The sequence below is a fragment of the Nannobrachium achirus genome (assembly GCF_963921795.1).
Source record: "Nannobrachium achirus genome assembly, chromosome: 7".
In the NCBI taxonomy this organism is placed as follows: domain Eukaryota; kingdom Metazoa; phylum Chordata; class Actinopteri; order Myctophiformes; family Myctophidae; genus Nannobrachium; species Nannobrachium achirus.
This window is the reverse complement of record NC_137816.1, coordinates 2,658,254-2,671,913: the sequence shown is the minus strand read 5'-3', so window position 1 is coordinate 2,671,913 and position 13,660 is coordinate 2,658,254. Positions and strand designations below refer to the sequence as shown.

At 41.3% G+C, this 13,660-nt stretch overlaps 1 protein-coding gene across 1 annotated transcript in view; it reads right to left on the bottom strand.

Moving 5' to 3' along the window:
* glceb (glucuronic acid epimerase b) overlaps nt 1-13,660 on the bottom strand; it is a 108,463-nt gene that overhangs the window by 20,474 nt on the left and 74,329 nt on the right. The window contains exon 3 of the mRNA XM_080730697.1: nt 8,793-9,313. Within this exon, the coding sequence (XP_080586823.1) occupies nt 8,793-9,300 (508 nt within the window). The 5' untranslated portion in view covers nt 9,301-9,313. The remainder of the gene's footprint in view (nt 1-8,792; nt 9,314-13,660) is intronic.

Below are 13,660 nucleotides of genomic sequence, written 5' to 3'. Positions count from 1 at the left end.
TGGCACAGCACTAGTACCAATACAAACTCGGGAAACTCGGGGTTGGCACCATATGTGTTAAGAAGAGAGGCAGGCAGAGACGGAGACAGGCAGACAGGCAGAGATGGTTTGAGAGTCTCATCTTGGTTCTTTTATTGTAGAATATGCATGGACCACAGAGGACAGAGCAACAGCTCAGTCCTCCGGCCCGGTGGAAGCACTGACCCAATACAACATTTTGTTTCCTTCTTATACCCTTTCAAAGTTAACTGAGCCCGATTCTGTCATTCCATTGGTCCAGACCTCCAGACATCTTGATTCGGGGGTAAGATTAGATTTAGCATATGGTGACCAAATGGGCTTCTGTCCCAAGGGCCTTTGTTGACTGTAAACGCGTGTTTCCTAAACCCACCAGGATTAAGTTAAGACCCGCCTCACAGAAACGCGAGGACTTCCAGGAGTGGCTGAAATCCTTGCCGGACACATGGAGGGTGGATAAGTCAGACCTAGAAAGGCATAAAGACAATATAAAACTTGTAGGCTACTGAGAAAAGCCTGCATTTGCACAATGCACAGCTATTAATTTGCCACTACAGTGCTCAAAATAAACTGTGCTAAAAAAAAATAATAATAATTTGTACTGTGCTTAAAAATTCTAGGCCTAAATGGATTGTTAAACATCCGAATCCACGATTTAATAATACAGTCACTCTGCTGTTCACCATGTTCCCAGACATATTGGACAGGTCTCAGATGTGAATGCAAGTGCAGCAACGTAACAAATGACTGTGAAGCCAGTAGCAAACTGAATGATGTCATACTGGGGCAAGGAGAGGGAGAAATAATCCAATACGTTGCCATTTCTTTTTTCATTACAATGAAAAATCTTCCAAGATAACCTACATGTGGAGGCTGCAGTCATGCCCCTAAAATGAATAATCACCACATACATTTAAGAAACTGAATCAATGGCACGACTACTATTATGTGGAGAAAAAGACAAAAAAAATTAGATTAACGTAACATACGTAGGTATACAACGTCATATGAACATTTTCAATTGCATTTAAAACCCTCTAAGGCCCACTGTTGTAATATTACAACGTTTGTATTTTATCCAAAAAAAGGTTTAAATCATTTTATTTTAGCTCCCCCTACCACCTAAACATCACCATTGGATTCTTTTGTTTAGTATTACAATGCCATTGGCCACACTATTTGCATATAAATACCCCCCACAGTGGCTGACATTCACACCCGCCACACCCGCTGACATTCCAGAGTTTTGACAAACAACATCTCACTTTTTCATGGAAGCTATTCTGTCATGGAAGCTATTCCTCACAAAAACATAAGTAAAATGCCTGTACTATTTTTTTTGGTGATCATTAGAATGTCTAGAACATGTACATATGTTATTATTGTGAAAAATATCCCCCATATGTAAATTAGAGCATGATTTATGATTTATGATTTATGGCTATAAAACCTTAAAAAACATTTAAAAAAAAAAAAACATTACATTTTCCTCTTATTAGGACTCCTACAACACCATCTGATTTTTTTAAATTTTTTATTTCAAGTATTTCTATATTTGGGCCTTAGAGGGTTAAAATCAATAGGTCTAAATCAGTTAAGACAACTGCATATGATGGCAGATGACTGATTTGAATTGCCAACAATGCATGCCAGCGTGCGGATGTGTCGGAATAATGAGACAGGAATTCCTGGTTAAAAGCTCTTGTAATCATTTCTTTACTTTACTTTAATTAAGTCCATTCCCTTCATCTCTCTTCCACATATGAAAAAAGGGCAAGCTGGTTATCTAAACCTGAGCCAAGACCTGCTACATTGGTGTCCAAGCAGAACTTAAAGCGAGGTGTTCAACCCAAGTGGTTCACAAGGTGACGGAGTACTAGATGGTGAAAGAGAGTCGGTGGAGAGGGCTCTGTAGTCGCCCGAGTATCTGGGTTGTAAGGCCAGATACTCTGGGAGGGCTCTGTGCAGTAGTTGCCTGAGTACCTGGCTCTCGAGGAGAGGTGTGAAGATCGACCAGGGTCATCGTTGGATCTGATCTAACACTGTGCTCGTGTCATCCCGGGTGGTGTCGCTATGACTCATAGTCATATCCATATATGGAGTCCCAATGTCGGTCGCGCCCAAAGATAGAGTACCTCTGCAACTGGTTTTGCTTGAAAAATAAAACTTCAGAACGGTTCCCACAGTGGTCAGGGCACCTGTTCAGAGAGGGTGGAACTGGGGAGGATAGCGTGTACCTCCGCATGCGTTACGCCCCCCCCGGTGATGCTCCTCAATGCCAGGTGAAAAGAAGATGGTGGCATAACGGATCGGGTATCGGAGGAGACCCGTTGTCTTCACCCTCCCAATGACTACTATGGGGATTAGCAGGGATGGGTCTAGCGTAGAGTATGGGAATGGGGGAATTGGCTTAACACTAAATTGGGAAGATGGAGGGGAGACATTTTTTTCTTTTATTATCCTTTATGGGCAGGGTTTTTCTTATTTTTCTTATTTTTATACTGAACTTCTACGTACCGTGATGGCCTCAGATCTTGTGCTATTTTGTACCAATGATTGTTGTGATGGGAATGGGACTTGGGGTGTCATCACTGTGTGTGTGTGTGTGTGTGTGTGTGTGTGTGTGTGTGTGTGTGTGTGTGTGTGTGTGTGTGTGTGTGTGTGTACCTGCCTCAATGTGACACTGCCTTAATAAAAAAAGATTTGAAAAGAGAAAAAATAAAACTTCAGGAGCGCTGTTAGTTTTTTTTAGCTATACACGAAAGAAGAAGAAGAAGCTAAACTATTCACTGAAAAAAAAAAGTTTGTGTTTGTTCTTCAACCTTCTAATAATAATCTCGACTGGGGATTCTCTGACAGATGAGTGGAATCATCGACTTTCAAGGGGCAGCCAAAGTCATATTGGCACCGACTGGCATCACTGGCTGATAAACGCACTCACTTTCTAAATAACACAGAGTAAGCTATGAATAATTAGATCTTAAGCCTCCATATATGTGACTCCAGAGAAGAGAGAGACTGCCCCAGTAATCATAAAAACTAGGTCTTATGCCAATCAAAGTGGGCCCTGAGCCTTCGGGAGGGGAACTATTGCCAGCGAGACAGTGGCATCTCCTTTGAGTGTCTTCATTTTTTCCCTATACATCTTTTTGGAAAGTCAGTCCTAAATAAAATAGTGTCTGCCCTAGATTCTATTCATATTTATCTTCAGAGCTCTCTAGTCTCTTCTTCACTTGATAAAAGAACCATACTCATCTTGAACATGTGCCTAGTGAGAGTAATGCTTGTGTGACATGCAGTAATTTAATTCAGAGGGCCAATGCGCACACAGTAATAATAGAGCTGACCTTAGCTGACGCAAAGTTAAGGCTTCCGGAGTCAAATTTGATTTTATTTCAAACGGCCAACAATAGGGGAATTAATGAGTTGTGGAGCTGAAGATTGCTCTAAACTGCAAACATTTCCGTAATTAAAAATGATCTTTAGAAAACCCCTGCAGCATTTTAGGGGCACAAGTTCATGTGAGCTGCATGTCATGCACCAGCACAACGCTTTTCTCTGGCGCTGTATTTTTCACACACAGCATGAAAGGAACCACTAGTGCTGTGTGTCCTAAACACAAATTCAATATGTAAAATTAAGATGCTTTAGGTATTATCGTTCTAAACCTATGTTGCCCGCAGTTCTACATACAGCCAAACAGTTGAAGAAATCACAAGAAGAGGCTTTAGCCTTTTGATTTTATGAAATGAAATATGAGACCATTCATGTTTATGGAAGATGCTTCTAAACATGTATTCTATTTCCAGTTTGACCACCTCAGATACCCTTTGATCTTATCTTAAAATAACCAATAACAGCTGATCTATAAAACGTGTTGCAGTGCAAGATAGGCTATTTTCGTCACGTAACATGCTTCAATAGAAGACATGCTGGCTTCTATGGAATCCAAGTGACTGCAATCAGTCGTGGCAACTGAGAACCAGTGTTGGAAAAAGTACTCAAATGTTTTACTTAAAGGAGTAGTTCACCACTTTTCAACCTGTCTTCATATAATAGGTCCTCACTAATGTTCATGATAAAATATCACAATTTTTTTCTACTCAGTCCAAGTCTCCTAGGAGAGCTGTGGGAAGTTCAGAATCCATCGTCTTGTGACATCAACATTTTCCCCAAAAAAATAATTAATCAATATTTTTGAAAAAAATATTTAGATTTTTATTATCGCGAGAACAATGGCTTCCACTTTAAAATTGCAACTTTTCAGGAATAGAAAGCCTGCAGTTTCTATAAGCTGGATTGACATTCGATGATGTCACAAGACCATGGGTTTCTGACCTGCCCACAGCCCTCCTCTGAGAAAAAAAGAGGACCAATTATATGAACATAGGTTGAAAAGTGGTGGAGTGCCCCTTTACGTAAAAGTATTCAAACCGCCCCCTCGGGTCCTCTAGCTCAGACCAGCTCGATGTGCCTACAATGGCATATAATAAATATAGTGAAGCAGCATTCTGCTTCTACGGGCCGACAGCTTGGAATAAACTCCCATTACACCTAAGACAGACAGCCTCTGTGGATTGCTTTAAAGCACCGCTCAATACCTATTTCTTCACTCTTGCATTAAGCCGATTTTAAATCCTTGTGCTGCTATTCATGTCCACACCGCTCTGAAAATGTTGTTTTTATGATCCTTATTGATTTTAAATGTTTTTAATGTTGTTTTATGTTTTTACCTTTCTTTTCTGCTTTATTGTTAATCATGTGTACTTTTTCTTGTGCTTCATTTCTGCTCTATAAAGCACTTTGTGCTGCATTTCATGTCATGAAATGTGCTATATAAATAAAGTGTATTAATTCTGCAATGTAGAAATACTCTTGTTAAAAGTAGAAGTCTGGAATTCAAAATGTACTTGAGTTAAAGTACAAAAGTATTCCTATCAAAATGTACTTCAAGTAAAAAAGTAAATGTACTCGTTAATGCAGAGTGTCCCATTTCAAGCTTTCGAATGTATAAAAATATTTCGAAAATAGCAGATCTACAAGCTCACAATGCAAAGCTCATTCTGAGCTTGTAGATCGGCTATTTACAAATGGCCAAAATGTATAGTGGTTAATGTATGCATTGTAATAAAAATATAAATCTACAAAGTAACTAGTAACTGAAGTTTTCATATAATTGTAGTGGAGTAAAACATTTTCCTCTTGAGATGTAGTGGAGTAGAAGTAAAGGTATTGGAAATTGGAAATACTCAAGTAAAGGACAAATACCTCCAAATTGTACTTAATTACAGTACTTAAGTAAATGTATTTAGTTACTTAGTTTATAACCCTGTTGAGAACCTTATCATTATGAATATTTATTTTCCCATTTCAATCCCGGCATGTCATCGAGCTTCCAAGTAATTCATTCAGCCTTGCAATGTGCACACAATGCCGATTGTTCTATTAGTGAATGTGTGCACAAGATACAAGTGTTTGTGTCTGGGTAAAGTACTAGTGTGTGATTATGCAAATTCTCAAGTGGTATGAAAGCAGTTGTCAGGAGTGGAAAGGAGGAGAGCTTAATTATAATGAAGATAGCTTCAGAGAAACAAATATGTTGTTTTAACCCAGTTAGGCCTGAACACAATATGACGCAATATTTTATGCTTTAAATATAAAAAAATTAGAAGATATACAAGCTCACAGCGCGGCACCGAGTGCCGCGCTGCGAGCTTGTAGATCTGCTATTTTTGAAACATCGTGAAAATTCGAATTTTGACCCGATTCTATAAGTGTCTTTTGAAACCTTCTAAGGTTTTTTGAAAAACCTATGTTTCTATGTCAGCAATCTGGCCAGCCATCGTCAAAGAAAAGGTCCTTTTCACTTCAACTGGAGCTCAGTTAGTCTGTTCTTGAGAGACTTCTACTATGTCAGTGGTTCTCTAACCTTTTCATGTCAAGGACCCCCAAACTGATATTTATTTGGCCACGGACCCCCCCATCTCAAAATATTTAGTTCCAGGGACCACCCAGAAGCAAAATTTGAGTTACAAACGTTCGCTTTGAAAATACATAATATTCAAAGATTTGCACACATTTTCACAACTTTTTCAAAAATAGCAGATCTACAAGCTCGCAGCGCGGCACTCGGTGCCGCGCTGTGAGCTTGTATATCTGCTGTTTTTCACTGGTTAAAGCATTCACAAATGTTAGGCCTAAATGTTTTAAGAGTGTTGTGGAGAGGGTTAGTTTCTCCCCTTAGTGACGCTGCCCTGGCTGCTTGCCACAATGATAATGAATGTATTTAGTAAAGCGCTTTTCAAAACAAAGTTACAAAGTGCTTTACAGACATGTTAAAAACAGCAGACAAGCAAGCAATAAAAACAACATTATTAACAGCATAAACAATATACGGTACAGTAGTAGAAGTGCTAATTAAAGACAGATGGACCTAAGAAAAACACTTAGCAAACAGGTGTTTTCAGAAGAGATTTAAAAGACAGCACGAAATGTGCTAGCCTCAGATTCTCAGGGAGGGGGTTCTAAAGACAAAACATTTTAATTTTAAAACATGACTTTTACAATTGCACCTACCATCCACTACTCTGTTCTGTTTGCGAAAATTCCGGAATTGACTGAAAAGGTACCATCCCAGCTACCACACCCCAGAGTATGAAAATTCTGAACGAAGTTAGCGTAATCTTTTCGACAGCAGTCGTGTTGCTCCAATACCAGTATCGTGCAAGGGTGGAGGCTGGGGTGGAGGAGGCAGCAAGCAGCGAATGATTCCGAAGCTTCGGAAACCAAGCATAGGAAGAGAAAGCAAGCCGTATTTAAAGGAGCCTTCCCTACTGATTGAGCTTTGATTGGCGTATGGCAGTCATGTGACTTAATGACCAGCAGGTATGATAATGAGGTATGAGAACAGAGCTGACTGACATCTGACTACATCTTGCAGCGACTTGACTCCCATGTCCTGCATAAACTAACACTGACGCTTCATTTATTATATCAGATTTCTATATCGTCCAGAAATGTCATATCACCCATGATCCCTAGTAAAGGGTACAGGAAAGGTGACAGAATGGTGTCTTAGGGCGTTCCTACTATTCGGTGCAATTGCCCACAGCTCTACAACAGTCTTGCAAACTGAGGCTTGCTGATGAAGTACTCTGCAATCCAGGACAGTGTGGCTGAAGCCTACTGTACCACCTGCATTGCTTTGTGGCTCTTGTGTAAAGGTTCACCACAATATTCTATATGGGCCGTCTCTTGTGCACAATTCAAGTAAAGCTTGTTTTACAGAGAAGGTGATACAGCAATACCTGCTGCAATACTCAATCACTCAATTCCCAGTCTATTGAGAGAGCTTCCCGTTCATTACTGCTTAGTACTCTCAGCAATATTCCTACAAACTATCAAACATCACAAAAATAGTTTATTTTTTTATTCTTTTTTTGATGGGTAAACCTTGTTGATTTTAAAAGTAGTTCTCAAGTAAAAAAAGTGTGGCCACCCCTGGTTTAGGGTGATGGTCACCTGTAGAGATGCACAAGTAGGTCAACAAGTTGGGCAGCCATGCAACACTAGTCAATGACACCCTGTAATCGGCACTATCAACTACACTTCCACTATATCTGATAGGACAGAGAACATCTGTGTGTCCTTAGGTAATCCCGCAAACCGCTTTGTGAAGTTAAATGTGTACCAATGGACAGGCTTCTTGAATCCAAAGAACACTTTAAGTCTGTTCGCAAAGTGTTGTTTACATCCTCAGAAAAATCATCTCTGTTCAGTAAATGTACAGTACATGACAATAATCTTTCTGTCCACATAATGTCCCTAAAAAGGAGCTTTATACTGTAGTACTTTTTTCCTTGCTTCATCTTTGCATAATTTAGTATTCCGTAGCATATGATCTAATCTGGGTTACGGCCAGGGGAGCGCTTGTTTTGTTTCAATAAACGTCCCTGTGTACATCATTTTGTGAGGCTCCGACGTTTGCCGTTTCGTCTGTGACGTGATGTCGCACCTCGTCTAGGGATGGGATCCAGAACCTGAGGAGTCGGTACGAACCAACATTCGGATCCAACATTGAGTAACCAGGAATCGGTTGCATCACATTTGGAACCGTTTCCGGGAACAGGTTTTTATCACACTGTCAGAGCTGGTATGAGGACTTCTGACATCTGCTATACAATTACTATACCTGTGGTTCTCAAACTTTTTTAATTTCAAGAACAAGGACCATAATAACTTAGAGTGTACAAATGGAACGAAAAAAGTTAAGCGGACACCTTCAAATTTCAAAGTTTGAGAACCACTGCACTAGGCCAGTGGTTCTCAACCTGTGGGCCGGGACCCCCAGGGGGGTCCCCAAATTATTGTGGGGGGTCCCCAGATGATTAACCTAATGTGAAACATTGTTTTCTCTCTCAACAGTAAACACACCAACATAAAGTTTAAGTGTATAGAGGGTATCTGCTGTGACAATTTAAGGACTTTTCAATACCTCTAAAATGACAAATGAAACATTGGCCAAATTGTCAAACATTAGAGGCAGAAAGTGTGAAAATAGCTGATCTACATGCTCACAACGCCTCGCCAACGCCTCGTGTTGTAGATCAGCTATTTTCACAATGGAACCGTGTTATACACAATGTAATGCCTCAACTCAGTGCTTGTCAGGTTGGGGGGGTCTCCAGTTAAAATGTGATTATTTTGGGGGTCGCGGCCTGAAAAGGTTGAGAACCACTGCACTACTAGGCAACATGCCAAGGAGAAACTCTTACCTTCCACTCCACTGATGCACTTGACGCGGTCGCGCACCTCCACGTTGTAGCCCTCAAAGGACATGAACACGCCGTCCGGATGGTAGGGCTCCCGCTGGGCGTACACCTTGGAATAGCTGTGCTGGAACTCGAAGCGGTCGTAGCCGTCGTACTGGACGACCTTGCCGTACACCTCAAAGTACTTCTCCATCCAGCTGAAGGGGAGGTAGATGTCTGCTCCCTCTCGGCGACCTTTGATGGTCACCTCATCGTTGATCAGGCAGTCGACTTCCTCGTACTTGACGCCGCCGACAACGGGCGGTGGCTCGGGGGGCTGTGGCGGCTGCTGCTGACTGCTGATGCTGGCGTCCCCCTCCTTGGGGCTCGGGGCGACGGGCAGAATGTGCGGGAGGAAGCGCAGCGAGGTGTCGCTGGAGCAGCGGTTCCAGAGCAGCACGGTGATGAGGGTGAAGAGGGTGCAGATGAAGATGAGGGTCTTGTAGTTGACCCGGGCAGCCAGGCAGCGCATGGTGACAGCTCTCCTGGAGGAGGAAAAAACAAAAACGGAAAAGGTCATTTTTTAGGGCAAAAATACACATTAACATTCAGCAGGTTAAACTGACAGCATGTTGTGGAAAACGGTCTAGATGTAAAACAGATAATTGTTATTACATATTGTGTTCAATATGCTGCACCATGTCTGACCTTCGACTGTCATAGGGGAATTGCTTTTTTCTCCATGTCTCTGAAAGCCTAAACTAATACGATTCTATCAAAATAGACACTGCTAAAGTCAGACAGCATAGCGTCTGTGAAGATCGATCAGGGAAGCATTGCTTACACACAACTTTGAAATAGTAAGCTCGTTTTTAGATTAATGATCTGAAAATGAGCTGATTGCAAAGCAAATGCAAATCTTTTCATCTGTATGTAGAATAGGGCTGTATGCAGCATGGCAGTTTTCCAGTAATTGTCCCTTCCAAGGGATATGGGGCTCTGAATGCCGGGAGAAAACAGTAGGTTTCGTGTGAAACCGTTATTTAACTCTGGAAGGAATCATAGACTGTAAAATATATGGACAAAGCGAAGCCATTGGTTTCTATGCAGCGCAAATGACGCATTTTGGGTCCTTGGCATGGGTGTCTCCATCATAGATTGTAAAAGCACCAGAGGATGCTATTGGCTGCCAACGGTCACGTGCAACCGCAGAGATACATGGGAGAATGTGGTCGGAGCCTCCCGAAATACAGCACACGAAGAAGAACACAGCCGGCTGGTATCAGTTTAGTTGGCCACGCCCCCCGCAACTTTATCATCAATTTTAACATAAATGGGACCTTATTTTCACAAAACGCATATCATCGTGATTGAAAGGCAATTTTTAACTAGCGATAGGAACCATAAAGTATTTATGAAAATGTTAATTAAGGTTAGAAAACAAAAGGGGAAAATGAATGGGGTCCAATGGAGAACAATTCTTTTTGCGATCGGCCGGGGGGGGGGGACAGCGAAACTAGCGGCCAATCAAAGGAAGTTTTAGTTCCGTATTGGAGTCATTTTAAATCGGCGGAACTATGCCCCTGGAAGGAATACTGAGTGGAAGAGTGACAATAAACAACAATATTGAGACATGATCACTGTATGGTGGGTGAGCTGCTTTGGAGGTTGTGACAAAACAACTTTTTGTCCAATTGTCGAGTATAAAGAGTCTGTTTATCTCATTGGATGACTCAAGATGAGTCAATGGTAGGTTAATAAATGAGGAGTCTGGGGATGCCAGAGACTAAGTATCGATGGATGGATGGCAGCCTGGCAGTGACATTGAGTGGTTTAGGCAGCTTACAGAGCCAATCAGTTTGCATCCGCAGTCCACGTCTGCCATGTTTCTCTGGCATTATCATCAACCCAGAGAGAAATCAATAGGCAAACAGGGGCTTCCTCCTCCCTTTTGCTAATTACAACTCACAGCTTGAAGAATGTACAAAACACAAGCAGTGACAGGGAGTTGAGCCTTCATACAAAACAAGAGGAGGTGAGGAAAACGTTGCCCCCGAGTTCATCTCAATACCTCAGCCAACTTCTGATAAAAAGTCAGCATTTTAATTAATATGAATTAATTGCCCAGTGGGAGCAATCTGCTAGAGAGAGCACCAGTCAAAGTATTGATTGATTGTAGCCTTCCTAACAACATTTTCTCTCAAGGACAGTTGTGTGTTGTGTCGTCTAAGGAAGGCAAGCAGTTTGCCAGAGAAGTGTCTAATAAGTGATTACAGAGGCAATGTGTATAGTCTGATTGAACATAAGGCTCCTTGTAAACCTTTCCAGCACAAATGAAGGAATAAGCAGTCAATGGAGAAAACAATTGTTTTTCCACTTTTGGAAAAAAACACCCTTTCAGTCCAGGGCTGTTCAATCTGGAATGACCTACCTCTATTAATAAGAGACTGTTTGTCATTTCCGTCCATCAAGTTTAACCTAAACAAATGGTTACTTGACAATCAAACATGTGACCATGTATAGTCTTAATAGTCTTAATAGTATAGCACATATGTATGTATAGTATAGTTTTTAATCTTCCTTTTTGCGAATGTAGGGTTCTTGCTGTTGGAATAGTATAGTACTTGTATATATGTGTTTTAGGTGTCTTCTTCGTTGGTATATGTTTTGTTTTGTGTTTCATGTGGGGACTATATGGATGGAATTTAGCATTCTTGCTAAGTCCGGTATATTTACATTGCTTTATGTAGTGTTCATCAATATACACTGTCCCGTCCAAATAAATAAATAAAGTAAAGTAAAAGTAATACTTTTTGTTTAATTGAAAAAAGATACACATTATGACTTTTAGCAATACTTTGTAAAAGAAAATGTGAAACTAAAGAATAAAATACATTTACAGAGCACCTCTTTCGGTCTTGTAAAATATAGATACTGATATGGGCGCTCGCACCGAAAGCTTAAATATTTTCAACTCTGGCGCTTGGAATCGCTTTTAGGCAAACGCCTCTGCATTTCAGCCACAAAAAAAAAACCACACCCGTGTGAACTGAGCGGTGGTTCCCCCCCCCCCTTCCCCCCTGTGTGTGTGTGTGCGTGTGTGTGTGTGTGTGTGTGCCTGGTCTGGCCTGGCCTGAACAACAGCGCCCCTCCCTTAACATGTGTGGTCAGAAAAGGTTACTGCAGGCTACAGACAGACAGACAGACACGCAGACAGACAGACAGACAGACCCACACACACGGCCACGTATAGGAGCGTTGTGACCACCGCTCCAAAAAAAAAGGCCAGTGGACATGAGGTCCAAAACGGGCGCTCCTGGACAAATTAATGAATGGTAGGTCAAGGCAAGGGTTGGTATAGTAACTCTAGATTCCAGGTTGAAAATAGGATCTAGTTGCTTGCAGCTAGTCACTAACAGGTCCTGGTAGATAGCTACCTAAGGTTTTGTAGATACAGCATGCCTATGTAGCCTTTTGTTTGCAATAATGAACGGTTATCAGTGTATCTAGTAACTGTTTTGTTTTTCGATTTGGTTCCTAATCCTACTTGGAATAGAATTTCGGTACCCAACCGTAGAAACACCCAAAGGTCACTTGTAGATAGATAGATACCTTTATTATCCCAAGGGGGAAACTCAGTTGCCCAGTGGCAGCACAGCAGTATACAGTTATTTACGAAGTTACAGAGAAGTAAGAAAAAGGTAGGAAGAAACAAGAACAGTACTGTAACAGTAAAGAGAAGGTGCATCAAGAGAGGGGGGGGGGGGGTGAATAATATATAAACATATACATACGTAAAGTGTCTTAGGGCACAACTATCAAAATAGTACAGTGTCCACAGAGATCCAGAGTCCAAAGAGACCATAGCAGTCAATGCTAGTTAGTGCAACAAGTATCTCACTGTCATTGTTAAACAAAGCAAAATACTCAGAAACTACTAACACAACCTAATAGTGCAATGTCAAAAAATCAGTGCGAAAAAAGAAAAAAAACAGCTCAAAGAAGAAGAAACTAGGAAGCGTGTCACAGCCAGACGCACATGAGCAGCACCCTCCCTGGAAGGTCCTTAGAGGTCAAAGTCAATACAGCTATAGTTCCGTCAGTCTAGGTTAGGAAGGAAGTCCTTGTCAATCGTCCGTTATGTGTCTCGTTGTACAGCTTAAGGGCAGCCACATAACGGACGATTGACAAGGACTTCCTTCCTAACCTAGACTGACGGAACTACTTGTCTCTAATTCATAAAAATCACAACAATTACGACAATGCTAGCACTTTGTGAACACGTAGTCAGAATGCCAAAAGCAGCAACAGACACTCGGATAACTTGAAAGAGAATTTAATTGTATAAAAAGGGTGGTGGTGGGTGTGGTGCAGAGGTAATAGACTCCTTGCCAAGCCATGAGGACCTTGAAAGGACTGCTCTAAGGTTTTATGGTCCTTGGGGCTTGATGGTTTAACTCTATTAGCCTTATGGTCGTTGGATCCAATTTACTTGTTACGATTTCTTCTGCCTTTATTGCTCTGGGCAGTAATGTTGCTGCAAAATGTAGAGGACCGCAGCATGTCAATGTATTTAGACTTCTAGAATAGGGACCTGAGGCCATCTCTTAGTTGGCCCCACACAGGTGATATTAAAGGACTTTGATGGGCAGATGGGACTTATGGGGCCTAGTAGTGTAATAGTCAAAGAAATCGCTGGCTTATTGTGTCTAAAAGGACACTAAAATGGCTAAAACAATAGGGGGGAAAATATCAACACAAATGTTTTCTACAATCTAAAACATGAACCCTTGTAAAAGGAAAAACACAGTTGTCCTTTAATATTACAAAAGACACCACGATCTGAATAAAGACCTATATTATGCTTGACCTCACTCTTCAGGCCAACCTTC